General features: G+C 50.5%; 3 protein-coding genes across 3 annotated transcripts; 1 reads left to right on the top strand and 2 right to left on the bottom strand.

Annotated features, from left to right (window-relative positions):
• Window positions 1-723: 723 nt before the first annotated feature.
• On the bottom strand, window positions 724-4,003 carry KD926_007819 (SMEK family protein; the record flags this gene model as incomplete). The annotated part of the gene is made up of 8 exons (XM_053100707.1): window positions 724-1,820; window positions 1,881-2,048; window positions 2,102-2,902; window positions 2,957-3,283; window positions 3,356-3,405; window positions 3,502-3,583; window positions 3,656-3,752; window positions 3,890-4,003. The coding sequence occupies 8 exons, from the start codon at window positions 4,001-4,003 to the stop codon at window positions 724-726; spliced, it is 2,736 nt and encodes a 911-aa protein (XP_052955584.1).
• A 2,239-nt stretch (window positions 4,004-6,242) lies between these two features.
• Window positions 6,243-7,685, top strand: KD926_007818 (DUF914 domain membrane protein; the record flags this gene model as incomplete). The annotated part of the gene is made up of 3 exons (XM_053100706.1): window positions 6,243-6,463; window positions 6,538-6,728; window positions 6,808-7,685. 3 exons carry the CDS (start codon window positions 6,243-6,245, stop codon window positions 7,683-7,685), a joined length of 1,290 nt encoding a protein of 429 aa, XP_052955583.1.
• Window positions 7,686-9,036: 1,351 nt separating this feature from the next.
• On the bottom strand, window positions 9,037-10,843 carry KD926_007817 (uncharacterized protein; the record flags this gene model as incomplete). Its single annotated transcript, XM_053100705.1, has 5 exons — window positions 9,037-9,821; window positions 10,045-10,269; window positions 10,330-10,434; window positions 10,633-10,689; window positions 10,759-10,843. The coding sequence occupies 5 exons, from the start codon at window positions 10,841-10,843 to the stop codon at window positions 9,037-9,039; spliced, it is 1,257 nt and encodes a 418-aa protein (XP_052955582.1).
• Between the last annotated feature and the right edge of the window lie 4,414 nt (window positions 10,844-15,257).

The raw sequence follows: 15,257 nt of genomic DNA, 5'->3' as shown, positions 1-15,257 counted from the left end.
TGAAAATATAGGCAAATATAGCTTCATCATATTGCGTCTCATCCTACCCGACTCCGTTCCTGTCAACCAAAGCTCCTCAAACCCCGAGGCGAATAATAGAAAAAGCAAATAGCATAACAGGCCACTCGATGCAAAAGATCCAGGCAAAGCCACGCCAATAACCATGTGGAAGGCATGCATCGCACAGGCCATAACATCCCATCCTGGTTTCTGTTAAACCCCCTTTTTCGCCAGACATTGAACAATGTAATCACTCCCTTGGTCTTGCAGTAGAAAAGAGATGAAATGAAAGATAAGACAACAGAAGGCAAATGAGAGGCGAGAAAAAATAGATATACACCAGTGACCCCCAATTCAAAGACTCATCGGGAAGACAAGAAACAGGAAAACACGGTCCCTAGAGACCAGGCTCCCAATACATGATTTCTAAAAGAAAAAGAAAAAGAAAAAGAGGCCAGAAACAGCGATCAGATGTGTGAATGTATAGAAGAACACGAAGGGAATCGTACAGGGAAATACTGTAAATTCGAAAGACAGAAATAGAAAAAGAGAAAGTCACTTCATCTGGTATCTAGGAAGCTGTCATAGCAAAGAAAAAAACACAGAAGCGCTCCTGGTACTCTGACAAGAGATCGATGCACGCAGAAAGAAAGAAGGGGGGAAAGAAACTTATGCGACCAGTACAATCAATGCATGAACGGAAAGGTATAAGGGGTGTAATCATCAACCATTATTACCATGGTCGTCGCTGCGATTCTCCTTTTCGCTGCTCTCGTTTGTCGTCGAAGTCGAAAGATCAGCAGCCGGTTGCGACGATTTGTTCGTTGAGGAGCCAAGATTGATGGCGATCTTTTTGGGCGCCGTGCCGCCAGCCAGACTTCCTAGGGCACCCTGAGCATTTGCTTTGTCAGTGGATGACATTGATCCGATAGAAGTACTCCTCTTCTTCCGCAAGAGCCCGGCACTTCCGGGCCCGCTGCTAGTAGAACTTCTTCGTTTGGGTCCAGATGTGAGTTTGACAAGCTCGTCGTCGTCCTCTTCCTCGCGTCGGCGCTTCTCCGATAGTCGCTCTGGGGGTGTTTGTATCGTCAGGGAAACTGGGGTAGACGGAGCCTCCTCGTCAGAGTTTGCACCAGATCCCTGCTGGGGAGGATCTTCATGTTGCAACTGCTGTGGTTCAGGGCCCGACTCCGATTTCGTATCCATGGCATCGTCATCCTCGTCATCGTCCGGGTAGTCGACCAATGGCTTAACAACCGGGGAAACGCCGCCGTTTTGCGCTTGAATAGCCGTCGTTTGAATTGTTGCAGTACCTTGCTGTTGCCACTGAAGACCAGTATCAGTATACGGAGCGGGTGCATTATGCATAACTGGGCTATTCACCTCTTCCTCGTCATCGGATGTGTTGAAATATTCCTCTTCGGCCGCATCCATCTCCTTAACTCCTTGCCAACGCTGGCCGTTGGCTTGCATTCTCCGAGCGGAGGTCCCGTCATCTTGCGAGAAGAGAGTGGAGTCGACCGCTGTCCCGTAGCCCTGCATCTGTTCATAACGGATGACCAGGTCACGGAATGTGTCGACGTAAGTAATGGTTTTAAGCTTCTCGCCGTACTTTTCCACGATATGCAGAACGATCGATTTGATGTTTTCCCGTTTGATGAACTCAAAAAGTTCAAGGCAAGCTGAATTGAGAAGGTTGTCGCGCGGCATCGTTTCATAGACAATATCAAGAATCAACCCAAAAGTGTTATTATGTGTCATTAGAGCTTGGTAGAAGGTGTCTTGGAGGCTAATCAGGGTGCGGAAGAATTTCAGGGCAGCTAAAACCAGGGTTAGTGACAAGTCGCCAGGTTTACCAAGCACGCAACGGTGATACTCACTAAGTTTGAGGTGTTTTTGAGGCACTTTGAGGAGCTGGGCGATCCGGGGGGCAAGGGCCTCGTTGTGGATGACATTCCGGCTCCTATATAGATGCTGGCGAACGAAAAAGGTAAGAATGTCCACGAGATGCGAATGGAGAGCAACCTCTTGGAAGGTCAGGTCGTTCACTTTCAAGACAGGTTAGTTGGAGACCATAGCATGCTGGGCACGAGGCACTTACGGCTGGCCCGGTTTTCCAACCGCTTTAGCGGCTGGAACAGCCTTCTGGCGGATTCGTCGAAGTGGTTCTGGACGAAGGCATCGGAGAGAATGTTTGGACGCAATTTCGAATAGTGTTCGGGTCCAGCCCGACCCATCGTGTCCGGCAACGGGATTTGGGGATCCAGCAAGACTTTAACCGCATCTGCTAGCTGATTCTTCACACCTAGATCGGACTCGGTGTGGAGCAAATCGATAAGCGTGTCGGTAAGCGGCGTCTTCTTTTCGTTTACGGCCTTGAGCATATAGCTCCGCATCATGATCGGGTCGTGATCCAGTAGGGCGACTAGGATATCGATACCGGTCGTGCGCAGGGCGGGGTTTGGGTGTTTGATGGCGAAGGCGATCACGGCGAACAGTCCGTGGCTGATGAAATTCGCAAAGAGATTGGCGCGCGCCGGGGCCTGCAGATTCTTCGCAATCGCAGCACACTGGTGGAGGAACTGCACTGCATCCTCCTTGCGTTTCGCATCCGCGTTCCTCGGGTCGAAGACCAGGAACAGGTCCTTGAGAAAGGCGGCATTCGATTGAATATGGTTTACAATCTCAACCTGGTTGTAGAAAATCAATGAGTTCAGCACCGAGAATGTGGGATCATCCAAGATTCTAGCCAAAACAACGTCCTTCAGGTATTGTAGGCGCCATGTGTAGCGGATCTTGCGTCGGATAAGGGCATCCTTGATGGGAACAACTTCTTTGTAGCGCGACTGGTCCGCGAGGTATTGACGATGGTTCGCTTTATGTGTAGGAAATTCAGGATCATCTAGAATCCGTCAGTACTCCCATTTTCTCAGAAGATATGCACCAGGCCACGCACATTCCAAAGCTCCGACAACTCCGAGGATGATCGGATCTGTGACGACGGTCTCGATGATGGTATTATCGTTGAGCAAGATTAGGGATTTCATGATGTTGCAGAGTCGGTGTAGATCGACCAGGCTTTCAAGATCCTCTGCCATGGTGACTAACGGGATAAGTTTCGGTATGTACTCGTCTCGAATGACAAATTTCGACAAGGCGTCTCGACCGGCCTGGGTTATACTCGCGGCTCGCATGATATGGTCAATTTCGGGCAGGTTCCGAAGTTCGGGCGGAGGGAGCATAATTGACTGGAAGCTTTCGAGGTCGTCCGACAACGCATCATCTGGAGAGAAGCAAAGACAGCTCGATCAGTACCGAAACGCGAGAGCAGGGGATAACGGGGGAGAATCCTCACCTGCCGTCGCCAGGTTCAGCAGGTGTTGCTGCACAGTACTGACGAAATTCCTTCGCATCGCGTCAGTATGAAACGGTTGATGACTCTCGAGCAGAAATGCACAAAGGAAAAAGGGACCGAGTGCGATCGCAGAGATTTGAGCTCACCAGATAACCGCGCATCCCTCCGCTTCCTGAAAGCTCAATGCCATATCCGTTCCATTGGGCTCGGTCCAGACGATCAAAGTTTCTAGCGAGTCGCACATGCGTTAGCCAATTCCTGCTCCTGAAAATGCGATGCGACCGGGGCGGGCGGCGGCACCTTGTTGTTTCTGGTATCCATCATCCTTGGAGATTTTCGTCTCCAGCAGCACCCGATCGGGTTCATCTTCAGATTCGACGAAAATTCGCGGTTCATCCTGGGAGAGGGAATTGGGGCGTTAGCGACACCAAATCGAAGACAAATAAGCGCATCCGCGGGACCGTTGAGGTTTGCGCCCGAGCAGAGTCGCGCCGAGGGAGGGCGACGAAAGACAGCTTGCGCGGCGAGACTTACATCGAGGATCTGGCCCGTACAGAAACCAGTACCGCGATCGAACCAGTCGTTATCCTTCAGTTCGTAGACTTTCACCCGCTTGCGGTCGCTAGGTGGTGGCACCTCCAACGCCATGATCCGGCAGTCAGGAGAGGTGGCGTCTCGTCACTCCGGGACAACTCAGGAACGAGTGAACCGGCGCGCGGAGAGCCCCAAGACGTCGGGAAAGATCAAGGGTGGCCACGGCCTTGTCCGGGACGGAGGGAGGGAGAGAATCCGACAGGGCGGAGGGAGGGGGCGAGGAGGCGTTGTAGGATGAGGCGGGAATGGCGGGTTGATAAGAGGAGAGGGAGGAAGAGGAAGCAGAGAAAGCCAGCGATGATGGAATGGGAGGGAGAGTTTGCGGACGATAACTTATGAATAATGAATAATAATGAACGATAGATGATCCTGACTTTTGGGGGTCGGGCCACCTGATGGCCTCGGCAGCGGTCGGCGCTAAGGGGATTTTTTTCCCTTTTTTTTTCTTCTTTTCTTCTTTCTGTTTTTCTTCTATTTTGCTGGGGGTTCGTTTGTTCTTCGAATGTTCTGCGCGCAATGCAAAGGCAGTTCGAGGCACACGCGACCGGCCGAAGAGAAAAGGGAAAGGAACAGTAAACTAAGTCTTGGGCGCCAAATCAATATCAATTACCAGGTCTCACAACACTTGGGACTAGTTTGGCGCGGGGTCAAACTCAGTGCTGCTTAATTCGAAATATCATTCTCATGCTCATGGTTATTACTGTAATTGTAATTGTAATTATCAAAGAAGAGCCGGCATTCTTATGGTCGAAGAAATCGGCTCCGACCGTGGAATGACGTGCACCGGTAGGGAAAGGGTGCTTATTGTTGTTGTTATTATTATTATCATTATTCTGAGAAGTTCCGGCGCATGGAATGGAAGCTTCGACCTTACCGAGTACACCCGGGGCTGGAAGCCAGGGAGAGAGAGAGACCTGGGACGAACTACGTACACCGGAGTAGTCACCAGCGTCCTTGCCTGAATCCGCCCTCCGAGAAGGAATCCTGCAGATCTAAGAATAGCCAGGCATCGGTCAGCTTTAAAACGCTTAGAGTTCCCCAACCTAATCCTGTCCCCCCGCGAAAATCCATGGAACGGCGGATGGACTCCCTGAAGCTTGGTCCCTTGTTTCCTCCCCATTGTTTGAACTCTCTGGCACGGACGTTGGGCATCCATTCAGTCATGCCGAATCTGTGACTACTTCTGGGCTGAGGTCAACACGTCACAGTTACCAGCGCAAGTCGCACTCATTCAATTTCCAACCGGTATATATCAGCAAATCTATCGGTGTACTACTCCGTATACACAACAAGAGTAGAATTTATTTCCGATTTCAAACGGGCGGTAAAACCCAACGCTTGTCATGCGCCATCCTGGGGCATGAACGGCGAATGCAGCGTCGGCCAGAGATCGGTCGTTCAGCGTTGTTCCAGAAAGATCAGATTGCAGGCGATGATATCATCGGCATCGAGACTTGGGAGCCTGGGGCAGCGAGGGCGCAGGTCAGGTGATGCCGTCGTCGTCGACAGTCCGGTGGATATCTGCCCTGTTGCACGGAGTACGGAGTAGAGAACGCTCACTACTGTGTACTCTGAAGCTCAATTTATTTGATATATAAACCGACGCGCTGCCAAGACAGCTTGATTCTCTGCGGAGCAAGTAGCCGTGAGCATTGAGGAATCGTGGGCTGTACAAGATACATACTGTACGTGCAGGGCTCTCCAGATAAACTAGAAGCGTGTCAGGTGAGACCCCCATCCTTGTTCCCGCTACCAGCACCAGCTGTAGAGTGTAGAGTGTACGGAGTACGCCGTAAGGTGTCTAGACTCTTGACACCTGGGCTGTTATCGTTATCGCTGGATCGGGAGGTGGGCCCGAGGGTGAGGCATTCCCGACTCTGGTTGGCTTTCCGGGGACAGCTCTGGCGGGCACTTCCGATGCCGATGGGATTATGTAAAACCTATCGGGTCATGTGATTGGCACGATGGCCCCACGAGGCGAAAAAAAAGCTCAAACAGGAAAGGTCTCGCCCTCCGCCCGCCTTGGACTGGTTTCTTGCTTTTTTTTTTCTGGTTCGACTTTCTTTATCGCATCGCTTTCTCTCTCTCCTCAGAGTTGATTCCTTCTCAGACCTCAGGCGAGCGACTTCAGGGAGTTTTGCGCTCGTTCAGGTCATAAAACTCCCATTTGCCGTTTCCTCGATCTATAGAGATATAGAGTTCTAGCTACACACCGCAGATCGCTTCCCCGCTTTCAGCTGTCGTCGTACTCGACTCCCTCGAAGATCTTCTCGAGAATCCCAGCTTCGCCGTCATGTCAGATACCAAAGATCAGGTCGCCGTGCAAACGGCTGTCAACCCCAACGACCACGGACCGTCGTCCGAGTCCGCCAAGCAGTATACCGTGACCGTTGATGCGAACAACCAAGATGCGGACTCCGGCTCCGAGGTGCCCGCCGATCAACTCGATCAACAGAAAAAGGGTCACTTTGCCTTTCTCAGGACTAAGGAGTTCTACATCATCCTGGTTCTTGGGTAAGTGGCCTCGTGGAAATGGGGTGGTGTGTTGCAGCCCCGCGGGCAGTCGCTAACTCGAATCTTGTCGGCAGTCAGGTGCTCGCGATCACGAACACGGCCACCAGTACCTTCAGCACCCTTCTCTCGGATGAGGGAACGTCCATCCCGGCTTTCCAGACTTTCTTCAACTATGTGTTGCTGAACCTGATCTTCACGCCGTATACGATGTACCGGTACGGCTTCAAGGGTTGGGGCAAAATGGTGTTGCGCAACGGCTGGAAATGTGAGTGCTCCCTGATCGTTCGGTGGCTATTGTTTCTGCTTATATGAACGTAATCGCTGACCGGTGGTACGGGAACCAGATATTATATTGGCCTTTTGTGACGTGGAGGGCAACTACTTCATCGTGCTGGCTTACCGTTATACAACCATGCTGAGCGCCCAGCTGATCAACTTCTGGGCCATCGCTGTCGTCGTTGTCATTTCCTTCCTCTTCCTGCGCGTCCGGTATCACATCACGCAGGTCCTCGGTATCCTGATCTGTATCGGTGGCATGGGCGTTCTGATTGGGTCCGATCACCTCACCGGCACCAACGGCGGGGACATCTCGCGCGGCAACCAGATCAAAGGCGACCTCTTTGCCCTGTTGGGTGCTACCTTCTACGGTCTCGCCAACACCGGTGAGGAATACTTCGTCAGCGTGCAACCCATGTACGAAGTCCTGGGCCAGATGGCTTTCTGGGCCATGATCATCAACGGTACCCAGGCCGGTATCTTCGACCGGCACTCTTTCAAAATCGCCGTCTGGAACGGCAAGGTCGGCGGGTACCTGACCGGATATACGCTGTGTCTCTCTTTTTTCTACTGCCTGGCGCCGCTCCTGTTCCGTCTGTCGTCGGCCGCGTTCTTCAACATCTCCATGTTGACCATGAACTTCTGGGGTGTCATCATCGGCGTCAAGGTCTTCCACTACAGCATCCACTACCTGTACCCCATCGCCTTCGTGCTCATCATCATCGGCCAGCTCATCTACTTCCTGGGCCGGCGGGTGCTAGGCGAGGCGCGGAAGCCCTGGCTCGGCCGGAACCAGGAACGCGGCGTCTCCGGCTTCGCGACTGCGAAGAAGAAGATCGACTCCACCACCGTCGCCTCTTCCCATAATCCTAATCCCACCGCTCATGACGATGCCGCTGCTGCGGTAGATAACGACCCTCGACGAACCAATACCAGTGTCGTTTAGCGTTATGGCGTTAGGGAAATCTTCTTTTATTTGGAGCCATTTTGCCTGATCTTTTCAAGTTCCGTTTCATTTTATAATATTTGCTGTTTTTCACACCTACTAATGATTGATTACGTGGAGGTTGATTTAATCATATATATACATACACGGATGACATGTGGACGGTAGAGATGATGATCTTTTTTTACGTGCATGATTCTTGAAAAAGTTCTTGATGTTTTGATAATGATGCTTAATACTAGTTTTCCATATATATATACTGAGTTGTTTATCTCTTGAAACCCATGTTATAATCTACCAGTTTAATCTTGTATTTACCAATCCTGATTGTAAACCTGGACGGGATAAATCAGTGCGATACATTGCCACCAGATTACTTCAAATTACAAAAGACAGTCAGTCATAAACCAGGCAAGATAGCCGTAATACCATGATAGACTATACACAAGCAGTATAGGACAAAAGGAAGCCAATAAATTTAGGGAAAAAAAGAAAAGAGAAAAAGAAAAAAGCATATGTAAATAACAGAAGCGAAGAAATGATCATAGACAAGAAGATTCAAGACCAATCCATATCCAAATCCATATCCAAACCTGATGTGCCGGAAATTCAGTGCAAATCAGACTCCAAGAACTCTTTTATGTTTACCTTCTGCTCCTGGTGTTCCGTTGCCAAATGTCCCCGGATGAAAAGAAAAACAAAGAAAGATGAAAAAAAAAAACCAACATGTCAACCTTTTGGTGCCCCGAACCGTAGCTGAACCAGAAACCGCATGCCTCAGCCAAAATCACAACCTGACCCGAACAAACAGAAAAACACCTGAAACTCTCCCTGGATAAGGCGAAAACAAGAGCCCGAGACATACACCGACAAGCATGTAAATACAACCCCTTCCCCCAAATCAACAAAAGATGACAGGCAGTGCAAAGCCCCAAAAAAGTTTGTAGACACAACAAGCGTGAAGGAACAAAGTCACGGAGATGGAGTAACCCAACACCGAAAATAAGATAAAAACACCACAGGCACAAGATGCAAAACGCAGGTGAGCCAAAAAAAAAAAAAAACCAAATTCAAATGAAAGAGGGGAATACCGACTCCAGAAACCAACAGGCCAACCAAGTTCCCCAGCCAGTAAACCAACCATGTACCAATTAACTGTCCACATATGACGGAGCGCTAAACAGAGCATATTCTTGCACCACTTTCCCATATATGTACCATGCTCTTTCCCAATATTTGAAAGAAAAAAAAAAAAAAAAAAAGGGAAAACCTTTTCTGAAACGCCACAGTGTAGAAGCGAACGCGCGTTGAATGTTAATCGAAGCAATCAAAGGTTATAAGTGTTGTTTTGTTAACCCCAGACGGAAGCCTGCACACCCAGTCCATTCTTGGAGCCCCAGACACCACTTCCGTTGCCCCACCCAAGGCCAACTCCACCGGTGGAGTCCTTGACGCCGGGGTTCAGCGAGGAAGCGGTGCTGGCAGGGTTTGAAGTTGTCGAAGCCGAGCGCTCGTTGCCTACTCCAGGGGCCACTCCTTCACCGGTGGTGAAGCCAAATCCCAAGGGAGAGGGCAAAGGGGTGGTGGAGCGCTTGTTCAGAGCCGGGTTGGGCATCTGCACGGGACCGGCTTGCTGGATGGGACGAGAGCCAATAGGTCCCACAGAGCCAATGAATCCGGCAGCGGACTTGGACGGGGCAGACCGGGAGGACGGAGAGTCAGCTCCGCCGGGAGAAGAGGTGGAGGTCACCGGCTGGTCGGCGCCGAATACGGGGTTGATGCCGGAGCTAGGGGAGGAGGCACTGTTGGCGCGGGTCGGAGACTGCAGGGTCGAGGCGTTGGCAGCAGCCTGGACAGCCCCGTCGCTGCTAGCTTGGACCGGGGTTTGGGCGAGACCGAAAGGATCAACGCCGCGGGGAGATGGGCCGCGGACGCCAGTCGCAGTGGGAGTGCCCCCGGCCTGGCTCTCTGGTCGCGAGTGATCATCCAGGGTGCCGGGAGGGAAAAACGCCGGGCTTTCGTTTCCGTATAGAGCCCTGTGTTGACGGGCCAAGAGATCGCGACGGCTTTCCTCACTCATGGCGGCAGGGCTGAGCGAACGGTCGGATTTGTTTCCAGACATCTCGGCAAGGAGGCCTTTCAGAATGAAGAATATTAAAACCCATGTTCAACAAAAGAACAGACAACAAAGGGAAAGGAAAAAATGAGAGAAAAAAAAAAAAAACTGGAACGATGTCCCAATGTATTATACAATGCAACAGATACAGGTGGGCAAAAAAGATCACGGGGAATCTTGGCAAAAAAGATTGCAAAAACAGAAAAGAAAAAAAGATATCCGGAGACAAATGCTACCACGTACTTCGGTTGTACTGTTGCTCCTGGTGATAGTTGCGGAGCTCCCTCTCACGCTGCGCTGCCATCCGACGCTTTGCTTGCATCATCTGCTCTACTTCATTTGGGCGGCCCTGAAAACGCTGGGAGGCATAGAAGCCCTGCACGTTCGGGTTCGGGTGCATACGAGATCCATCGAAGTCGCTAATCGAATGGTGACGTTGGTTTGCACTTCCCATGGCGCGAGGATCGGCTAAAGAGGACCTTGTTAGAGTTTGACCCGGTTAACGAAAGAGACCCGGAAAGTTCATACCGTAGTCGGGGTAGGGGCGACCCATCATCATAGGCATCGAGTCCCTTCGCGGAGTGGTCCACAGTTTTCCACTCTTGACCAAGTTATCAATTGCGCGGTCGACCTCTGTAGTAGAACGTCAGCGGTTGTTCAGTACCAGCCCATGGACGGCACCGGGCTAGATCAATCGTCGAGAACGCAGGCCGCTTCAATTCTCCGCATCACAGAAATTATGATTATGAATTTTCAAAGTCCGGCGAATGAAGAAATCGGCGAGATCCATAGACGAATGAACGTGAATTGGGGCAGTCAAGATATCCATACCGTCGAACTGGGAGGAAAAGGCCGGGATATCGTCGCGCTGAGAGACGGAGCTGGATCCTACAGAGATAACATCAGCTCAACTGCACCAATTGACCAGTAATCCGAAAGATTATGTTGTGACCATACCGGATCGTGACGGGGGAGCAGGCTGTTCCCACGACACCTGGCGCGCAGCAGGCGCTTGCCAGCCCTGGGGCTCGTAGTAAGACATTTTCACCGACTGAGAAATGTGATTGAGCGGACCGAAGGAGACTCTAACGAACTTGGTTCCGATCGCAAGGTATTAGGGGAGACCTGTTGGTGTCCAAAAAGAGAGAGCGTAAGTTGCTTATTCCAAGAAGGTTAAGAAATAAAAGAAGAATAGCACAGCCAAAAAAAAGTCTATGTCAAATTCGACAGACAAAGGCGGAAGGTCGCAGTAGGTTAGGTGTCCAAGTGAGCAGAATACCGACGTCGACTAGCGACATCAACCGGTGAACCCCGAATTGTCCGAATTGACACTTCAAATGGCAGTAAAACTCGAGGAGAGACCAGTCTCTCTCGTCCGAAGATTGCGGGCACGGGGGGAGGGGGGGTTGCTCCAGCAGAGAATCGAATTGGAATTATGATCTCCAAACAGAAAGAGAAAACAAGACTAAGGGAACGGACAAGACCATTTGACAACCGTCCTTATTTCTTTTTTTTTATGTTTTATTCTTGTTTTATTTTTTTTTCTCCTTCGGAAGTGGGTCGAGTGCGCAGACAGAAAGTAATGTGTTGTTCGGTAATGGAGGTAACTTACAAGAAAAGGAGTGATTGCCTTCCCAACAAAAAATTCCTGGCGGCTCTACCCACGAGCGAACGAGGCAGATATCAGGGGAAAGAACAGTAACTTCTCACCCTCGAGGCACGACAGACGGGGTCTGACGTGTGAAAATTAAATGGGGACGGAGAAGGCGGGATGAGGGAAGGATGGCAGCAACAGGGGAGAGAGAGAGAGAGAGAGAGAGAGAGGAGGGGTGTGAAAGGGAAGAAGAGAGAGGGCGAGGGAAGAGGGAGGGTAAAAGGGTCGGGTAGCAGAGGTGCAACCGTCGAGAGACCGGACTGGACTGGACTGAACGGACCGGGGGGTGTGAGGGGAGAAGGGAAGAGGGAGGGAGGAGGAGGGGGGGCGAGAGGAGGGAAGCGAGAAGAAGCGTGGATTATTATTTTTTGACCGGGGATAAGAAAGTAGAAGACGAAAAAGAAAGTGAGTGTCTATAGCACTGGACTGGGTCCCGTTAAGGTAATAAATGGAGTACTTCGGCCGGTCTGAAGAAAAAAAAGTCTTGGGGCGACGAAATCTACAACCAGATCAATGAACAGGTTCACGAGAATCTACAGACAGACAGACAGACAGTCTACCGAGTACAGATCAAGATAGAATCTAAAATGATTCTGGCTATGATTTATAAATACCATGTACCTAATAATATTAATCAGAACACACAATGTACCTGTACACCGAAAGGCAAAATTAAAGAGGGTGAAAAAAAAAGAAATGAGAAAAAAAGGTGGGCAGCAGATGGATTCTGCCTCTTCTGGTTGGCGGTGGCCTTGTCGCTGCTCAACTTTCGCTTCCTTCCGGCCCGTTTTTTTTTTAATTTTTATTTTTTTAAAACCCTCTGGATGAATAATAATCATCATCTCAAATCTCCTTTTTTATTTTTTATTTTTATTTTAATAATTTTACCTCATGGGGCTTTCCATCTCCCGGTAATTTCGAATTAAATAGTCATGGATATATAATTTATCCCATCGAATCAAATCATCGCGAAGAACGTTCCACGTCCGAAGCAATAAAGTATCTCAATATCCACCTTTTAGGGAGGGGAGATGGAAATAGCATCCAAAGCAGCATAGCCGACTCCAGCACCTCGCGATACTCCAACTACGGAGTACCACTAACCAAGTCATCACCCAGTACTAACTTATCCTTGATTCCTCGTACAGTATGGTCAGGGGCCCCACTCCAAGTATGGACTTGCTCCGTGTTCTTATGCCGCAGTGTCTCCAGAGTGACCGTGGTAGGTCCTGCGCACCGAAGTGAAAAGGGGGACAAATCGAACCATCTGGGTGGGCGGTTGGATTGTTTATTAACCATTGCGACCCTGGTCCCGGCGCATTCAATGCGCAATGGCGTATGATTACTGCCTCTGGCTGACTACTACGGTGTACTTCTCTACTCCTAGGAGGACGGAGCACTTCCTTAACCGCTACCCGGAGATTTGAAGAGCACTGGGCAGAGTGAGCATTGACCTGATCCAATCATAATCCCTATTCCAGTGCTCTGTAGAAGGTAGTCCTCCATATGGAGTACTCCTAATATTATTATGATCATGATTAATGAATGTCTCCTACACCGTAGATTTCCTAGCGCGGCGCATCCACCTTGGACTGTATACACTATACAGAGTGTTTACGGAGTACTGAATACTACCGTTTATTTTTATTTTTTTCATTTTTTTTCTGCCACTCCCGGCATCGGTCCGGGTTTCCTTCGCTCGTTCTGCGGGTACGAGACCATACCAAAATGACGCCCCTCTGGGCCACGGAAAAGCGGGTAATCTAACAGCGAGGGTAAGGGTACCGTACGCGGCGACCCTCGTGGGGTCTCCATCCGCCGTCGCTCGTTCGGGGTTAGCGTCATGCCGCCGTCGTCTCCCGGCGGGTCGCAGACACCGAAGAGGAAGAATCCTCAATACGGAGTAAAACAGGTTAATAATAGACTGTTCTGTTGTTGGATGTGTATCTTAATCTGACTGATGACCATCACAATTATATCTTAAGGTGCTGCAGGCACGCCGGTGCGCTGGACTTGGCTCGGACTGTCCGGCCTACGGAGTGGCGTCGCTGCCATTGCTCTAGTTTGGCCTCCTATCCAATATGAGGCATATTTATGTCCTGACCTACCGAGTACTATCGAGTTACTCCGTAGAAGTAGGAATTGGTCTATTCAACTATCCTAGCCAGCAGAGTCCTTCTGACGTCGTCCTTCAAGTACCTTAGGGCTAGTTACCTACTCCGGAGTACAGCACTATTATTGAATGTCTACGGAGTATGCTCCATCTCGTTCTAGTATTTTCTATGGAGTAATGAGTGTGCTGACTTTCGCATTGGAAATTGCACCGCTAAGCAGGTTTTCCCCCACCCACTCGAGCCTCGTATGGATAAAGACAATGGCGCCTTGGCCACGCAGGCGCACACACCACCACCGACACTGACAGTTCTAGTGTGCTCCTGTGTGATATTCATGTACACCTCGGCACAGAAAACTTATTATCTACTTCATTGTTACCCATAATAATGATATGAGATGATCACACTGGTTCACCGGGATCAACTAATGATCCGGCGTGACCTGCAACCGCCGTTCACCAAGGAGGTGGGGCATGGCTGCCCAGTGGAGAGAATCATCGAGATGACCGGGATGGCACTCGGACCTTTCACATCACAAGGTGTTTCTCCCCGTCGTCATTGTGCTGCCAGTGGGCTTGCGCCCGCATCCCTTCGTGGTGGCTTTCAGCAAGTCATCGGGCAGACGGTCTAGGCTGGGACGTGACTGGACGATACCTGCGTGCATATTATGTATGTACACCCCATACGAGCGAGTACCTTGTCGTTACTATTTACATAGTACCAGCCTGTTCCTCGGAAACCGGATCGACATTGGTTCGCTGGAGGAGCGCCGCTCAGCCCGAGTGCTTTGGACGTGATACAATCGATGCAGTGGGCGTACCCAACCACGGCAGATGCAGCACATCCATCACTGCTAGCATGCACCGGACATGTAGACTGACGGGATACGTCATTTCACCCGGGACCTATTTTGAATCATGAAAGAGATCTCGTTTCCCCGAGCTTGATTCTCGCGGGAATGGGGAATAGGCAACCGTCGGCGCCAGTGGCTTGATTCCCCAGTCGATTGTTTATTCGGAACCGCTCTTGCAACCGTTGTCCGTTTCCCCCGGATTTGGCTAGAGTTTACGCGATGTCCATGGTTCGACGAGGAGTGACAGGTCCGAGGAGATCAAACGAGTCTAGTTTACAGGGAACAGTATCAAAGAGAAAAAGTGTGTCGAGGGGTGGGTTCGGGAGAATTCTTCCAGTCGTGCTTTCAGGCAAGGGGGAGAGGCAATCTGTACGGTGTAGATGCCATCGTAGATGACATGAAGCGGTCTGGACAGTAGACACCAGGCCTCTTCAACTCCAAGAAGCTGGAGAAGGGAAGAATGATTGTGACTGCGGAAAGCGCGAGAAGTGAAGAAGAATAAGGTTTGGGAGGGCGAGAAAGGAGGAGCGGATCGCCGTCTCACTGGCGGGCACGTGCCCTGGCCAGGGCGGACGAGGGGGCCGAGACGCGCCCTCGACTGCAAAACGCGGGGCAGCAAAAGGGGACTTTTACTTGACTTTGACTGTTTTACAGTAAAGGGGGGAGGGGGGAGGGAGACGGAGAACAATGAACGGCCAGTCTTGGCAGGTGCATCCGATCTGGTTGAGTCCGTCCTTGACCGGCACAAAGAACTGGAAGTATCCCCTCGTCCGTCCGGGAAGCACAATTAGCGCATTTCAATTAGTGTATTATATTAACCAATTGATTAGCGGAC

The sequence above is a fragment of the Aspergillus affinis genome (genome assembly GCF_023601865.1).
Source record: "Aspergillus affinis strain CMG 70 chromosome Unknown NODE_49_length_218823_cov_86_643632, whole genome shotgun sequence".
In the NCBI taxonomy this organism is placed as follows: domain Eukaryota; kingdom Fungi; phylum Ascomycota; class Eurotiomycetes; order Eurotiales; family Aspergillaceae; genus Aspergillus; species Aspergillus affinis.
Note: the sequence above shows the minus strand (reverse complement) of the source record. Positions and strands in the feature narration are given on the sequence as shown.